This window comes from Ptychodera flava, chromosome 5, assembly GCF_041260155.1.
Source record: "Ptychodera flava strain L36383 chromosome 5, AS_Pfla_20210202, whole genome shotgun sequence".
Lineage (NCBI taxonomy): Eukaryota > Metazoa > Hemichordata > Enteropneusta > Ptychoderidae > Ptychodera > Ptychodera flava.
The window spans coordinates 44,281,518-44,297,832 of NC_091932.1; the positions used below are offsets into that span (position 1 = coordinate 44,281,518).

Consider the following 16,315-nt stretch of genomic DNA (forward strand, 5'->3'; position numbering starts at 1 on the left):
ATAAATACATAAATAAATAAATGATTCACAACTTGCGCACAGCGTATTGATATTATTCCTAAAGTAGTTCAAAAGTTTAATCGCGGAATCGTCATGGAAAACGTCTTTTACTTTGTAAAAGAGAGCGAATTATTGGCTTGTGCATGTGATAATTATTCCCTGATAAGTTTCTTCGTTCAGCTCGGAAAATACTCGTGACATAATGATCGTGTCACCACTCGCCAAATGATATCTAAATGCACCGAGCAGATAGCGTAGTAATAACTCTATCTTCTGCATGAGTGCCTAATCAGTTAATCTGAGAAAATATCCCCCAGTTTAAGATGTGTAACCACTTTAAATGACGTTTCAAAAACTTATCCAAACACTGTTTATATGGTTCAGCTTCTTACACCTTCCGGCGTGTGCTACAGGGTGCTTACTTTTACTAGTTTACCCTTTTTGTGTTTTTATGTTTGCGTTTGTTTTCATTGTTACGTCACTTTTTTTCTATTCTTACATTCTTATCTTGTATGTGTCTGTCTTTTATATTCTCCTAAGATGCCTGTAACTGGACTTTATGCTTGTTTGGTTTATCTGAATAAATAAATAAATAAATAAATAAATAAATATATAAATGAAATGTACCTTCCGTCTGTCGACATGACTTCAATATGGAATTTTACAGCAACTTCAAAGTTGCTGTTTTCTGTAACAGTAATGAACTTCTAGACGCCCCAGTATCAAGATGGCAAATGAACTGCGCATTACAAACTGCGCAGTTTCCAAAATATAATTGGTGGTTCATGTTTTCTGTACTGTACGTTGCACTGTCCAAATAATCTTCTTGAAGGATAGAGATTTCTGCTCTATTGAAAACGATCAACTGTATTCTACTTGTTTGACAACATGAATTGTAAGAAAGGGCATGTTGCCACAGAGGTCGTCATTTTCTCCCTCTAGATCCGAAAAGACCTCCACTGGAAAATTATGTCCGTATATACTGCACAGTATCAAGTCCGGCCTATATATCAATATCCCATCTACATTTGAAAAAAGAGAAGCGTAAGACAAATATCGTTTGCTACGGATCTGTGAAGGACTGTGTGCAGGAAGCATTTGAATTGGTTCAGGAGATGACTAAATTCTTACACCGAGAAAATGCGTATATCTTAAAGGTAATACATGTAACAGACTAATTATCTTCTATTTAACATAAGTTTTGCATCGGTTTATTTCGTTTCCAACAAGACCAACAGGCGATACTTACGAAATTATTTTTTGACAGAAGCATTTTGCCCTTAACAGGATGAGAATGACACTGTTGCTGAGGCTATAGAGCGATTGAAAGCATTCCCGATTGAACTGTTAAATTGTTGCTGCACAGATGATGAAGTGCGGCGATTCTTGGAAGGACAGTCTTGTGAGAGTCAACTTTGCTCTTCTATTTGTCCTGATAGTAAAGATGAATGGGTTCGGTATATTATCGCCGATAAGGCAATTCAGACGAATCAGCGAGAGGTCAGTAGGTTACTTATAAAAATTATTTGAAGGATATGGCTCCTGTGCAAATAATCTTAGTTATCTTTGACTTTACATCTGACACACTCCGACAACACTACCTCATATACATTTCATTTCATAGTTTCCTAATGATATACCGATTAGTATAACTTGTATATTCCAGAAATAGTACTGGAATTTCGTAAACATTCCTTACCAGTATTCTGTTTTAAAACCTTATCATTTTAGTATCATCACCTGTTCGAGTTTTGTATTTGACATTATGTCTGTACTCAAAAGCAGGGCTACATATATACTATTAACTCTATGTTACCCATATATTCCTCCATGTTGATATTCCTGAACATTGATTAAGAGCAGGCATTTTGGTTGACATTTCGCGTAATTGCATCGTCTGCAAATACCACATTGTGACACGGTAAAGGTATTTGGAAGGCCTTCACTTATTTATTTATTTATTTATTTATTTATTTATTTATTTATTTATTTATTTATTTGTGTATTTATTTATTCATCATTCTTTTATTTATCGATTGGGAGTTTTCCTTTCTCTGCAAACATGAACACTTTGATCTTATGCTCGATAAAAAATCTCGTGTTGATTACCGTTGGATATATTTACTCTCAGCCAGTTTTGTCTATTTGTATTTCCAACAATTTGATAAAAATAAAGTGTAAAAGTACGACATATAAAGTGGTACAGGAAGTCTTTGTACAGTCCCTTCACCGAGAAAATCAGGGTAAATTATTTACCTCTTTCTTATGTCAGTTTATCACACAGTACCGATGTCAGAAATTTATGAAAGAAGAATGGTTAAGTGGACAGCCTGAATGGTCTAGAAAGAAAGGGTTTTGTGGTCTGTGCTGTATGGCATCTTTGCTATCTTCGTTTATGGGGTGCTCTTTCAACTGCTACCAGTTCATCTAATTGTCTGTAAAACATATAAACTTAACCATCTCATATACAGTCCTAAAACAGCATTCCTTGGACATTTTCTTTCGTACTTATTTTTTCTTTGCGTTATCTTCACGTATCAAGTCATGGTTTCCTATAGGATCGAGGGTTCGCAGGTTGTCATCGAGTCTAGAGGAAATCACATGCCGGTACTCGTTTTGTGCATAATATGGTTCGTAGTCCTATTCATTGAACAGGTTATACAAGTTTTGATAAAGGGTCCCACTCGTTATTTCCGTAACATGTGGAACATACTTGATTTGATTATTTTATCGTCCTTTCTCATCGGTGTGATCGTCGGTAACCCTCTTATTGTCACGCTACCATACGGTGACCCATACATTTCCATTTATCTGAGTAAATTCACATCCTTGACTTTCATCTTTGCTTTGCTACGCTTCATGGAACCTTTCTACCTTTCTGATTTCATCGGTCCGATATTACTGATCTTCACTGAGATGAAACATGACATTGTCCGCTTTCTCACTATATTCACCTACGTCGTCGCAGCATACGCGATGGCCATGTACTACGTTTATGTAGGGGTGGCAGGCGAAGAAAACCAGTCTGAGTTTGCACAGTAAGTGAACCTTTGATCTCGACATCTTAGCAACACTTTCATGACTAATCTCATACATTTACTTAATTTACATTCATAAAAAGCTTAGAAGTTTTTCACGTTACAAGGTTTCTTCAACAAACTCTGTAAGATCGAACTTAAGGATGTACGATCGGTAAATTAAAAGTAATGTCATTTCTCTAAATTGTCAATTTTTGGATTCTCCTTTGTAAGTATTATCAAAATGTGTGATAAAATTTAGGGGTCCACCGCGCTCGTTTGTGAGATAAATGACCATGAATTTTGCCATTTGTGAGAAAAAATGCTGAGTCAGCATGTTTTCACCAATGCATTTTCTATGGACGAAATAATTCAATGCTGTTTATCTCAAAATTTAGAGCGGTGACCATATAATTTTATTTGATCAGTATTATTTATTTCTCTAGAGTGAGCTTTGTGCAAATTTTCATGAAAATGACATTTGTAGAAATTGATTTTCCAGCAAATTTCAATGTAATCCTATGGGAAGTGACAAATTCCACGCGCGCGTACCGCTCGTACATCCTTAACAAGAAAATGGCAGACGGACAGCGAGACGGGAACAGGCAGACGACAGAGAACAGAAACATAAATAGAGAACGAAGCAGAGAGGCTTATGGACATGGCAAAGAACACAATAGTCGAGAAACACAGATATCAGTTCCAAAGCTTGATTGTTTCTGTTACATTCTACTCATTTGTCCAATAAGCTCAATCTTTTGTGTCATGTTTTTTAGCTTTCCAACATCCCTGTCGTCCTTAGTAATAACTATTTTCGGCGGAGACGCCTCACAATCGTTAATAGTTCACGGGCCAGAGTTATCCAACTTTACAAGTGATGTACAGTCTGCTGGTAAAGGACCTGCTTACACGTATTTCACAGTGGTCGGATACATACTCTACATAATGTTTGGTACCATAACGCTTATCATGTTGTTAAACTTGTGCATAGCCATGATGTCAGATCGGTACACAAAACTGCAGGTAAGTTCTCAAAAATCTCCTGTATGGATGTCAGATTTTGTTGTGATCGTTTTTAAACACTGTTGTAATTTCTAATGAACTTAAAATTCGCAATTTCTCGTACGTTCGATCTTTGCTATAATTTGGTTCGATTTATGATGAGTGTGAGAAATATACAATACTGGAGATTTTGTATGAAAGACAAAACAAGCTACTGATATTCACCTTCGATTCATTGATCATCATAGAGACAAACACGCGGGCTGATAAACTTGGAATACTCACTTCATTTGCATGTAATAATCGATAGTGATGGCCATAGTGAAACGGACTATGATGAACAACTGAATGCCGACATTTTAAAGAGGTTATTGAACAGAAGATATTCATGAATAGTTACAGCCATTGTCTGCTTAAGTACTTGCCTCAACGAAGGTGCTAGAAAAATCAGGATCAAATAGATCATGAAAATTGTTCAATAATTTCACCATTCTTCATGTATCTGATCAGTGTTTGAACAGCAGCATCACTTACGGTCGTCAATTCTGTCATCTGTGCTGTTCCCTTTGCGAAAATTGGGAGTATCAATACCTCTTTACAAGCTGGCCTATTTTCCTCAGCAATGTTCACATGATGGCTTGGCTTCACAGTCATGGCAGTTAATGAAGTATCCTATGTACGACAAGTTAGAATCACCAATGACGGTAAACCTTAGAAGACATGTATCTGATTGATGATGATATCATTTAGCTTTAATTGCCTTCTCGTCATGATGTTAAGCCTTTTAGCAAGTTTTTGCAAAGTCTACTTCTCATTTTCTTGTTTTCGGTCTGCAAACAACTTGAACCCCTCAAAGTCAAAGCATAGTTCAGGGGCAATGCCAGTACAACTTACATATCAAGTACACAAGTTGTGAGATACTAGTCGCTCATTTGATTTTATTCTCACTAACTCAAGAAATTTCTTTGCGTGTCATAATGAATCAGATACATGTCTTTTAAGGTTTACCGGCATTGGTGATTCTAACTTGTCGTACATTGGATACTTCATTAACTGCCATTCATTTAGCTTTAATGGCCTTCTCGTCATGATGTTAAAATGTACTTAAATGTCACGCAAAACATGAACATTTTTTTACCTACGTCTCAATAGGAATCAGGTTTTAATGGATGACACATCTATTCTCATGGGGGTTGTGGGATCTACCGTTACGATGAAATACTATTCGGAAACATAGCTGAGTGAAAGTAAAAGATGGCTTGTACTGAAGCTTATCTGTAGTGTAGTATGGGATGAACACTGGCTACATTCTCAAGTAGATGTTGTGGCAAAGTAATTTTAAAAAGGAGAAACACATAACGGGGGCTTGTATAAAACAACTGATTTTGAAGTAGGTATCGTAGTGGAAAAATCAACAAATGCCTGCTTCTGTGTCATTCCCTGGGATTCTGCATCGTAATTTGTATAACTCCTGTGTTTGTTTTCGATTTGAAATATGGCAGGCTGAAATTGACCTGGTCTGGAAATTTGAAAGGTCTAGAATATGGCTCGGGTACATCTGCGGCGACGCACCAAACTTGAACGTATTGACGGGTGTGATTGTCGTAATAGCACTATTGACCCGTCTCTTCATTGTCTCGATCAACTGGTGCTGTACCCTATGTCGTGCGGGAGTGGCACCAGACAACGAAGTAAGTGTAAACACGTGTAACATGAACGCTAGAGTGACATATCGTGAATAACAAATGTACCGAGTTCACCTCCAAACAAACTTCACAAATTTTATAAATTACATTTTCTTCTGCCCTGAATCTTTATCTCACTTAACAAGGTCGAATGGCTATACACAATGATCGAATTGCTTATGAGCAAACAAAACCAGTCAATTGAATTTATTTAGTATGCGCCTCGAATGTGAAAGACTTAAACTTTTGCTCAAACTTTCCTGAATGAAACTTTTAACCATTCTTTTACCAAATAAATTATACAAATCGGGAGTTACCGTGCAAAGTTTGGAACTAGCAAAAGAAATTTTCAAACATTTTGCGATATTGAAATTCAAAATGGCCGCCATCCCTGTGTTATCTTTATTGGGAAATAAATTTCGGATTTTCGAAATACTTGGCCGGTGAAAGATTTTCTTCAAGAGCTTTAAACTGAGCCCTAATAAGTGCCAGATCAGAAAGAATTGTAGAAATTTGAATGTCCGAATATCTGTTCCCTTATACGCGTTCTACTTAAGGTTGAGGTTAAGTTTAAGTTTAATATGGCTCACTTTTAATCCACTTTTCACATTAAAGATGAAGCAACATACCAAAATATTCTATGACCTCTAGAGTACGTACGTTTCATTCAAAAAGATGCTTTAATATATATATATATATATATATATATATATATATATATATATATATATATATATATATATATATATATATATATATATATATATATATATATATATACATACTGTTTTATCAAAATACGTGCTTCAGGGTTGCACTCAATGTATTTCAAAAATTACAGTGGAGTAGAATTTTACATTCAAGGCAATCAACAGATGGGTACAAAGGGCAAATAGTCATGTCTTGCTATTTTGAAATTTGTTTTTTGCCTTTTCTGAATTAGCTTTCAAGGCACCAGCTTCAGAATTTTGGCATAAAGTGTTGGATTTTATTACGTTTGTCAAGATATCTTCATATACTGATAATTGTATTAAAATGTATTTCAGCCATATCCGTTCACAGGCTAAAATCGGGTAATTAAGGAAAGATTTATGAAATTATCTGCTGAACTAATCAGCATGCCCAACACAACCCGTATGAGTGTAATATTCAATGTAATGGTTGGCCAATGATTGTTTTGAGTAGAATTAATCTATCAATAGCCGTATTTTCACGATGCAAGGTACTTGTTTACCACAAGTTTTCCAAAAAGTCCAGTCAGAATTGCTTTCTTCGGAATGCATATTGGAGAGTACCCAGAAAAACATATTAAAAGTGTATCTGTGTCTATTCTTCTTCATGGCTATGTATTATTTTGCTACGCTAACACGAACTCCGTGATGAATTTCACTGCCGATTTCCAATGTCTGCTCAGGAAAGAGATATCCATCAGGAAAAATTGGCAAAATGTTCCAAGTGGCCCATGTTCACTTGTTGTTTGGAAATTTTGACCGTCTTTTATGAGTCTGTCACCAAAGACGCGATACATTATCCAAAGTCGTGACAACGCTGATATCTGCTACTGTACGATACCGTTACCTTCTTATCCTGTAGTTCCGGTACGTGTCCTCCTCATCCGGCCATTGGATAACATTTTGCACAAGGAATGAAAGGCTGTTTATTATCCAATCAGAGCTAGTGTAATATTATACCGTTTTGTATATACGCATTTATACACGGTGTGGGACGATTTCTGAGAGTATTGAATCGATTTTTCTCAAATTTCTTGCCACTGGGAGTATGGGGTTGATGATGTGGGAAAAATAGATCCCACTCTCGCAGAAATCGTCCCACACTGCAGTATATATTACACGAGTTCGGATTGGATGATGAACGGCGTTTTGCTCCACCCGAAAAATATTATCCAATGGCACGATCAGTAACACACCGTAAATACAAAGTAAGCAGGTTAGAGTGGCAGACGACAGCGTTGTCATTGCTAGATGTTTGCATAGACCATTACATAAAGTCAGAACCAAGTTTAAAACGTTCTCAGGCTTTATTATGACCACAATTTCTTTCTTCTGCCCTTTCATAGCACGATGACGAACTGCGGGAATGGCAAGGGACGCCGAAGGCTTGGAAATGATAGAGAATGTATGTCCAAACTTGTTCGAGTGAAAGTATAAAGATCCCAATAGATTATGTTTTGGAATGGCAAGAACTCAATTTGTATTGGCATGACAAGTATAAAATTATTAGATCGTGGAGTTTCTTTATTCCGAAATCACAATGACAGAGCCATATCTTATATTCAATATGGCAATCAAGGAAAAATATCAAAAAGTCAAACTATCATGTTGCCGTTGTATGATAATTGCAGTCCTCATTTAAATATTCAATGAACTTTTATAAGTAATATATATATATATATATATATATATATATATATATATATATATATATAAACCTTATATATATATATTATATATATATATATATATATATATTATATATATATATATATATATATATATATATATATATATATATATAACACCTAGGAACATGTAATTGTAATCTACAGGCTTTTTAATACGCTAAGCAATCGTTAGGAGTGAATGTTTGGTGGGACTTTAACTGTTATATCGCGACAACTAAAAGTTCTTGGATTTAAGTATTAATGCTCGGTGCTTTACGTTGGCTCATCGGCAAGCAAATAATTTGAGAGAGAGAGAGAGAGAGAGAGAGAGAGAGAGAGAGAGAGAGAGAGACAGAGAGAGATACTTTGGTATTACATTTACGAAAGTCATTTATATTAGGATTTAATCGACCAAAGTTGATGAAACTTGCCTTGCACTCTGACGATACTTTGATATAAAATTTGTGAATGTTTAGCGTACAGTGGCAGACGACAGTTTTGTCATTGCTATATCTTTGCATAGAACATTACATTCAGTCCGGACAAATTTGAAAATTTTTCAAGCTTTATAATGATCATAGTTTCTTTCTTCTGCCGTTTACTAGCACGATGAGGAACAGGCAGGATTGCAAGGGGCACGAAGGCTTGGAAATAATAGACATTGTAAGTCCAAACTTGTTCGACTGATAGTAAAGATTCCAATAGATTATGTTTTGGAATGGCAAGGAACTAAATTTCTATTGGCATGACAAGCATAAAATTATTAGGTCGTGTAGTTTCTTATTTTGGAAATCACAATGACAAAGCAATATCTTATATTAAATATGGCTGTCAAGGAAAAATATGAAAGAGTCAAAATATCATGTTGTAGTTTTATGATAATTGCAGTGCTCATTTAAATATTTAATGAACTTTTCTATGTAAATATATATATATATATATATATATATATATATATATATATATATATATATATATATATATATATATATTGAGAATCTATGAACATGTAATTGTAATCTACAGGTTTTTTCATGCACTAAGCAATCATTAGGAATGAGTGTTTGGTGTGACTTTGACTGTAAATATCCCGACAACTACAAGTTCTTGCATTTAGATATTAATGCTCGGTTCTTTATTTTGGCTCATTGGCAAGCAAATAATTTGAGAGAGAGAGAGAGAGAGAGAGAGAGAGAGAGAGAGAGAGAGAGAGAGAGAGAGAGAGTGTTTGCCCTTGCCAAACTTGACGGAACTTAAAATTTACATGGAACTTACAGACACTATGGTATAATTGTTACGAAAGTCATTTAGATATGGATTTAATCGATCAAAGTTGATGAGACTTGTCTTGTACACTGACAATAGTTTGATATAAAATTTGTGAATGTTTAGAGTACTGTGGCAGACGACAGCGCTGTCATTACTATATATTGAGCATTTTAGTAAGTCCGGGGCTAATTTTTTAATGTCTCCAGGCTTGATTATGATCAAACTTTCTTTCTTCTGCCGTTTACTAGCACGATGAGGAACAAACAGGAATTGCAAGGGGCACTGAAGGCTTGGAAATTATAGACATTGTAAGTCCAAACTTATTCGAGTGAAAGTAAAGATTCCAGGAGATTAACTCTGGCAATGGAAGGAACTAAATGTTCCTATTGGCATGACAAGTTTAAAATTTTTAAATCCTGGAGTTCCTTTATTTTGAAATCACAGTGACAGTGCCGTATTTTATGATAGATATGGGAATCAAGGAAAATTATGAAAAAAAATAAAAAACTTGTTGCCGTATAATTATAATTGTAATGCTCATTTAAACATTGATTGAGAGCTTTGCAATGATAAGGAATTAGGGCTCGGTAGGAATGAGACTGTCTATATTGCGACAATTACAAATAGATTTCCGTATATATATATATATATATATATATATATATATATATAATATATATATATATTATATATATATATATATATATATCTTACATGTATATATATATATATTTGTATATGTAGAGAGAGAGAGAGAGAGAGAGAGAGAGAGAGAGAGAAAGAGAGAGAGAGAGAGAGAGTGTGTGTGTGTGTGTGTGTGAGAGAGAGAGAGAGAGAGAGGAGAGAGAGAGAGAGAGAGAGAGTGAGAGTGAGTGTGTGTTTGCCAAACATGACGGAACTTACAATTTAAATGGAACTTACAGATACTATGGTATAAGGATTTAATCGACCAAAGTTGATGAAACTTGCCTTGTACACTGACGATAATTTGATATAACATTTGTGAATGTTTAGAGTACAGTGGCAGACGACAGCGCTGTCATTACGATATATTGAGCATTTTATTAAGTCGGGGCTAATTTTTTAATGTTTCCAGGCTTGATTATGATCATAGTTTCTTTCTCTTGCCGTTTACTAGCACGATGAGGAACAAGCAGGAATTGCAAGGGGCGCTGAAGGCTTGGAAATAATAGACATTGTAAGTCCAAACTTATTCGAGTGAAAGTAAAGATTCCAGGAGATTAACTCTGGCAATGGAAGGAACTAAATATTTATATTGGCATGACAAGTTTAAAATTTTTAAATCCTGGAGTTCCTTTATTTATGAAAAAATCAAAAAACCTTGTTGCCGTGTTATGATAATTGCAATGCTCATTTAAACATTGATTGAGCGTTTTGCAATTATAAGGAGTGAGGGTGTGGTAGGAATGAGACTGTCTATATTGCGACAATTACAAGTAGATTTCAATATATATATATATATATAAATATATATATATATATATATATATATATATATATATATATATATATATATATATATATAATATATATATATATATATATATATATATATATACACAAAATGTATACAATGTGCCCTCCCGGTTATCACCATAATGGCTTTATGGCAACCTCTGAACTTGGGCACACAGTATATATATATATATATATATATATATATATATATATATATATATATATATATATATATATATATATATATATATATATATATATATATATATATATATATATATATATATATATTATATATAATATATATATATGTTATATATTATCATATATGTAAGAGTGTCGAGCTAGTAATCCTTTCACTCTATCTGAGGATTGCAAGATGCATGAAACTTAAGTAATAGATTTCATTACTTTGTACTTGAAGTAATCTGTTTATTTATAACGCTCTGCTTTTTGCATTGAGCACTGTAATTTCCCTCGAGGACATCTGTATACTTATATATATATATATATATATATATATATATATATATATATATATATATATATATGTATGTATATATGTATTATATACTATGTATATTATATATATTATATATATTTGTATATGGAGAGAGAGAGAGAGAGAGAGAGAGAGAGAGAGAGAGACTGCCAAACTTTTGACGGAACTTACAATGTACATGAAACTTAGAGATAATATGATGTAGCATTTACGAAAGTCATTCAGCATTTTACAGAAATGATTATTGTCATCCTTAGCAAAACTTTCCTAATTAGGTAAATAATAAGGATTTAATAGACCAAAGTTGATGAAACTTGCCTTGCACTCTGATGATAATTTGATATAAATTTGTGAATGTTTAGAGTACAGTGGCAGACGACAGCGCTGTCATTACTATATCTTTGCATAGAGCATTACATTAAGTCCAGACAAATTTTGAAATTTTTCAAGCTTTATAATGATCATAGTTTCTTTCTTCTGCTGTTTACTAGCACGATGAGGAACAAGCAGGAATTGCAAGGGCGCTGAAGGCTTGGAAATTATAGACATTGTAAAACCAAACTTATTCGAGTGAAAGTAAAGATTCCAGGAGATTAACTATGGGAATGGAAGGAACTAAATTTTTTTATTAGCATGACAAGTTTAAAATTTTTAGTACCGCTCTGTTCTATAGTTCGACTCAATGGCAAGCAAATAATTTTGAGAGAGAGAGAGAGAGAGAGAGAGAGAGAGAGAGAGAGAGAGAGAGAGAGAGTGCTTGCCCTAGCGAAACATGACGGAACTACAATTTACATGGAACTTACAGATACAATCATAAGGATTTTATCGACCAAAGTTGATGAAACTTGCCTTGTACACTGACGATAATTTGATATAAAATTTGTGAATGTTTAGAGTACAGTGGCAGATGACAGCGCTGTCATTACTACATGTTTATATTGAGCATTTTTTTAAGTCGGGGCTAATTTTTAAACGTTTCCAGGCTTGATTATGATCATAGTTTCTTTCTTCTGCCGTTTACTAGCACGATGAGGAACAAGCAGGAATTGCAAGGGGCGCTGAAGGCTTGGAAATTATAGACATTGTAAGTCCAAACTTATTCGAGTGAAAGTAAAGATTCCAGGAGATTAACTCTGGCAATGGAAGGAACTAAATATTTTTATTGGCATGACAAGTTTAAAATTTTTAGATCGTGGAGTTCCTTTATTTTGAAATCACAGTGACAGTGCCATATTTTATGATAGATATGGCAATCAAGGAAAATTATGAAAAAATCAAAAAACTTTTGTGCCGTTTTATTATTATTGCAGTGTTCATTTAAACATGATTGAGCGCTTTGCAATCATAAGGGTTGAGGGTTTGGTAGCAATGAGACTGTCAATATTGCAACAACTACAAATAGATTTGAGTATTACCACTCTGTTCTATACCGTGCCTTCATTTGCAAGTAAAGAATTTCTCATGTATGTATATATATATATATATATAGAGAGAGAGAGAGAGAGAGAGAGAGAGAGAGAGAGAGAGAGAGAGAGAGAGAGAGACTGCCCAGACCAAACTTGACGGAACTTACAATGTACATGAAACTTACAGATAATATGATATAGCATTTACGAAAGTCATTGACCATTTTACAGAAATGATTATTGTCATCCTTAGCAAACTTTCCTAATTAGGTAAATAATAAGGATTTAATCGACCAAAGTTGATGAAACTTGCCTTGCATTCTGACGATACTTTGATATAAAATTTGTGAATGTTTAGAGTACAGTGGCAGGCGACAACGTTGTCATTGCTATATCTTTGCATAGAGCATTACATTAAGGCCGGACAAATTTTGAAATTTTTCAAGCTTTATAATGATGACGGTTTCTTTCTTCTGCTCTTTAATAGCACGATGACGAACCTGCGGGAATGGCAAGGGACGCCGAAGGCTTGGCAATGATAGAGAATGTATGTCCAAACTTGTTCGAGTGAAAGTAAAGATCCAAATAGATATGTTTGGGAATGGCAAGAACTCAATTTCTATTGGCATGACGAGTATAAAATTATTAGATCGTGGAGTTTCTGTTTTGGAAATCACAGTGACAGGGCCATATCTTATATTAGATATGGCAATCAAGGAAAACATGACAGAATCAAAACATGCTTTTGCCGTTCTATAATAATTTCAGTGCTCATTTAAACATTTAATTAACTTTTCTACGTAATATACATAACACATACACACACACACAACATATATATATATATATATATATATATATATATATATTGAGAATCTAGGAACATTAATTGTAATCTACAGGCTATTTCATGCAAAGCTATCATTAGGAGTGAGTGTGTGGTGGGACTTGAACTGTTTAAATCGCAACAACCACAAGTTCTTGGATTTAAGTAGTACCGCTCTGTTCTATAGTTCGACTCAATGGCAAGCAAATAATTTTGAGAGAGAGAGAGAGAGAGAGAGAGAGAGAGAGAGAGAGAGAGAGAGAGAGAGAGAGAGAGAGAGAGAGAGAGAAGAGAGAGAGAGAGAGAGTGAGTGAGTGTGGTGTTTGCCCTGGCGAAACATGACGGAACTTACAATTTACATGGAACTTACAGATACAATGGTATAAGGATTTAATAGACCAAGTTAATGAAACTTGCCTTGTACACTCACGATAATTTGATATAAAATTTGTGAATGTTTAGAGTACAGTGGCAGACGACAGCGCTGTCATTATTACATGTTTATATTGAGCATTTTTTTAAGTCGGGGCTAATTTTTAAACGTTTCCAGGCTTAATATTGATCATAGTTCCTTTCTTCTGCCCTTTACTAGAACGATGAGGAACAAGCAGGAATTGCAAGGGGCGCTGAAGGTTTGGAAATTATAGACATTGTAAGTCCAAACTTATTCGAGTGAAAGTAAAGATTCCAGGAGATTAACTCTGGCAATGGAAGGAACTAAATATTTTTATTGGCATGACAAGTTTAAAATTTTTAGATCGTGGAGTTCCTTTATTTTGAAATCACAGTGACAGTGCCATATTTTATGATAGATATGGCAATCAAGGAAAATTATGAAAAATCAAAAAACCTTGTTGCCGTTTTATTATTATTGCAGTGTTCATTTAAACATGATTGAGCGCTTTGCAATCATAAGGGTTGAGGGTTTGGTAGCAATGAGACTGTCAATATTGCAACAACTACAAATAGATTTGAGTATTACCACTCTGTTCTATACCGTGCCTTCATTTGCAAGTAAAGAATTTCTCATGTATGTATATATATATATATATATTAGAGAGAGAGAGAGAGAGAGAGAGAGAGAGAGAGAGAGAGAGAGAGAGAGAGAGAGAGAGAGAGAGAGAGAGAGAGATTGCCCAGACCAAACTTGACGGAACTTACAATGTACATGAAACTTACAGTTAATATGATATAACATTTACGAAAGTCATTTTGCATTTTACAGAAATGCTGATTGTCATCCTTGACAAACTGTCCTAATTACGTTTATAATAAGGATTCAATCGACCAAAATTGATGAATCTTGCCTGGACGATACTGTGATATAAAATTGTCTAATTCATGTTAACTTTTTCAAATAAACTAATACCTTTCATTTTAACGAAAAACGTTAAAATAAGGTTTGGACAAAAATGTATGAAAATTTCGATATTTATTTTGTTATGGCATAATAGCAGTAAAATACATTCTGGAATCTTCATATCAATTGATTAATAATTGCATATCTAATGATAAGATAAATCGAATTTGAAGGACTATGCCAAAATTGATCGAAGTTGATATGTATATTAAATATACAATGATAAAGTAGCCGTTAAGAAATCGTTTGCATTGTACGTCAGGTAATTGGTGATTTTCATATTTAATTACCTTAACGAATAGGCCTTAATTACTGGAAGATATTGACGTCTAAGTTCATGAAAGTTAATGTATAGGGAGTTCGCGGGTTTTTTCTTACTTCTTCGTGGTAAGGTTTGGCCGCATTGTTCTCCTGCCTTCTGCAAGAGCGATGTCTGTGAGAGACTGGAAGAGGTAAAAACAGAGAGCTTCGTTAGGACAACTGCACTGTACATTCTAAAGTTTATTAGCATAGCACATATTCATCGACAACTAGTTAAATTGGTGTGTAAAGGAATCTTAGCTTACTGAGAGGGATGCATTGCTTGTCTTCCAGTATAATTTAATACGTTTGTCAGTAAAAGCTCTTGTTAATATTAATGTTGTAAGACAATTTACATGGTTTATTTACAAATACAGGATACGCTGTTCCGTGTTGTTTTTTGTTCACTATAGTGTTCTACGTAATCTGCATGACATGATAACAACGTTATGTAAAAACAAATAAAACTTTGAGCACTTGTAAAATACAGAGAAATATGAGCCAATAAAGTGTCCCTTGTTGTTTCTCTTTCCGCCAGGTTTCAGTGCCGAAGTTCGAAGAGGTGAGTGAAAACAAAAGCATTAGAACGCAAATCATTAGGTCTAAACGCCAATGCAGCTTTACTATCTACGTGTTTTTATCTCTATCTATTTTTTTCCTCTTCATGATATTGACATAATTGTGAATTATTTATCTATTCCATTGTTAATATTCTAAGAACACGCCATAATAATTCTTGCTTTCTACAACTAATCCTGATTTCTGCTAATTTGAGCTCGGTAAATCATACAAAATAGAAACAACGGTGTCTTGAAGATCATGATTTATCGCTTTATATGATTAGGTCTTTCGTGATCAAGAGGCGTATAAAGCTATCCCTGTGGCCAAATTGGATCGTATCGCAAATCAAGGTGATGTACATGTACATCCGATGCCATTCGAATATATGAAATGTTTGTGATCGGACAATCGAGGCATTCCCTGAAATTACACACGGAAGAAGTGCCTTGTGACGTATTCATTCCAACTCCTGCATAAATAGAATAAAACATTCATGGAATTACTTAC

The 16,315-nt window shown here is 34.3% G+C and overlaps 1 protein-coding gene across 1 annotated transcript in view; it reads left to right on the forward strand.

Annotated features, from left to right (window-relative positions):
* Positions 1-14,278, forward strand: part of LOC139134066 (short transient receptor potential channel 4-like) — a 74,369-nt gene extending 60,091 nt beyond the window's left edge. Inside the window, exons 9-11 of the mRNA XM_070700970.1 lie at positions 5,522-5,710; positions 13,249-13,308; positions 14,180-14,278. Of these exons, the coding sequence (XP_070557071.1) occupies positions 5,522-5,710; positions 13,249-13,308; positions 14,180-14,263 (333 nt within the window). The 3' untranslated portion in view covers positions 14,264-14,278. The remainder of the gene's footprint in view (positions 1-5,521; positions 5,711-13,248; positions 13,309-14,179) is intronic.
* The last annotated feature ends 2,037 nt before the right edge of the window (positions 14,279-16,315 follow it).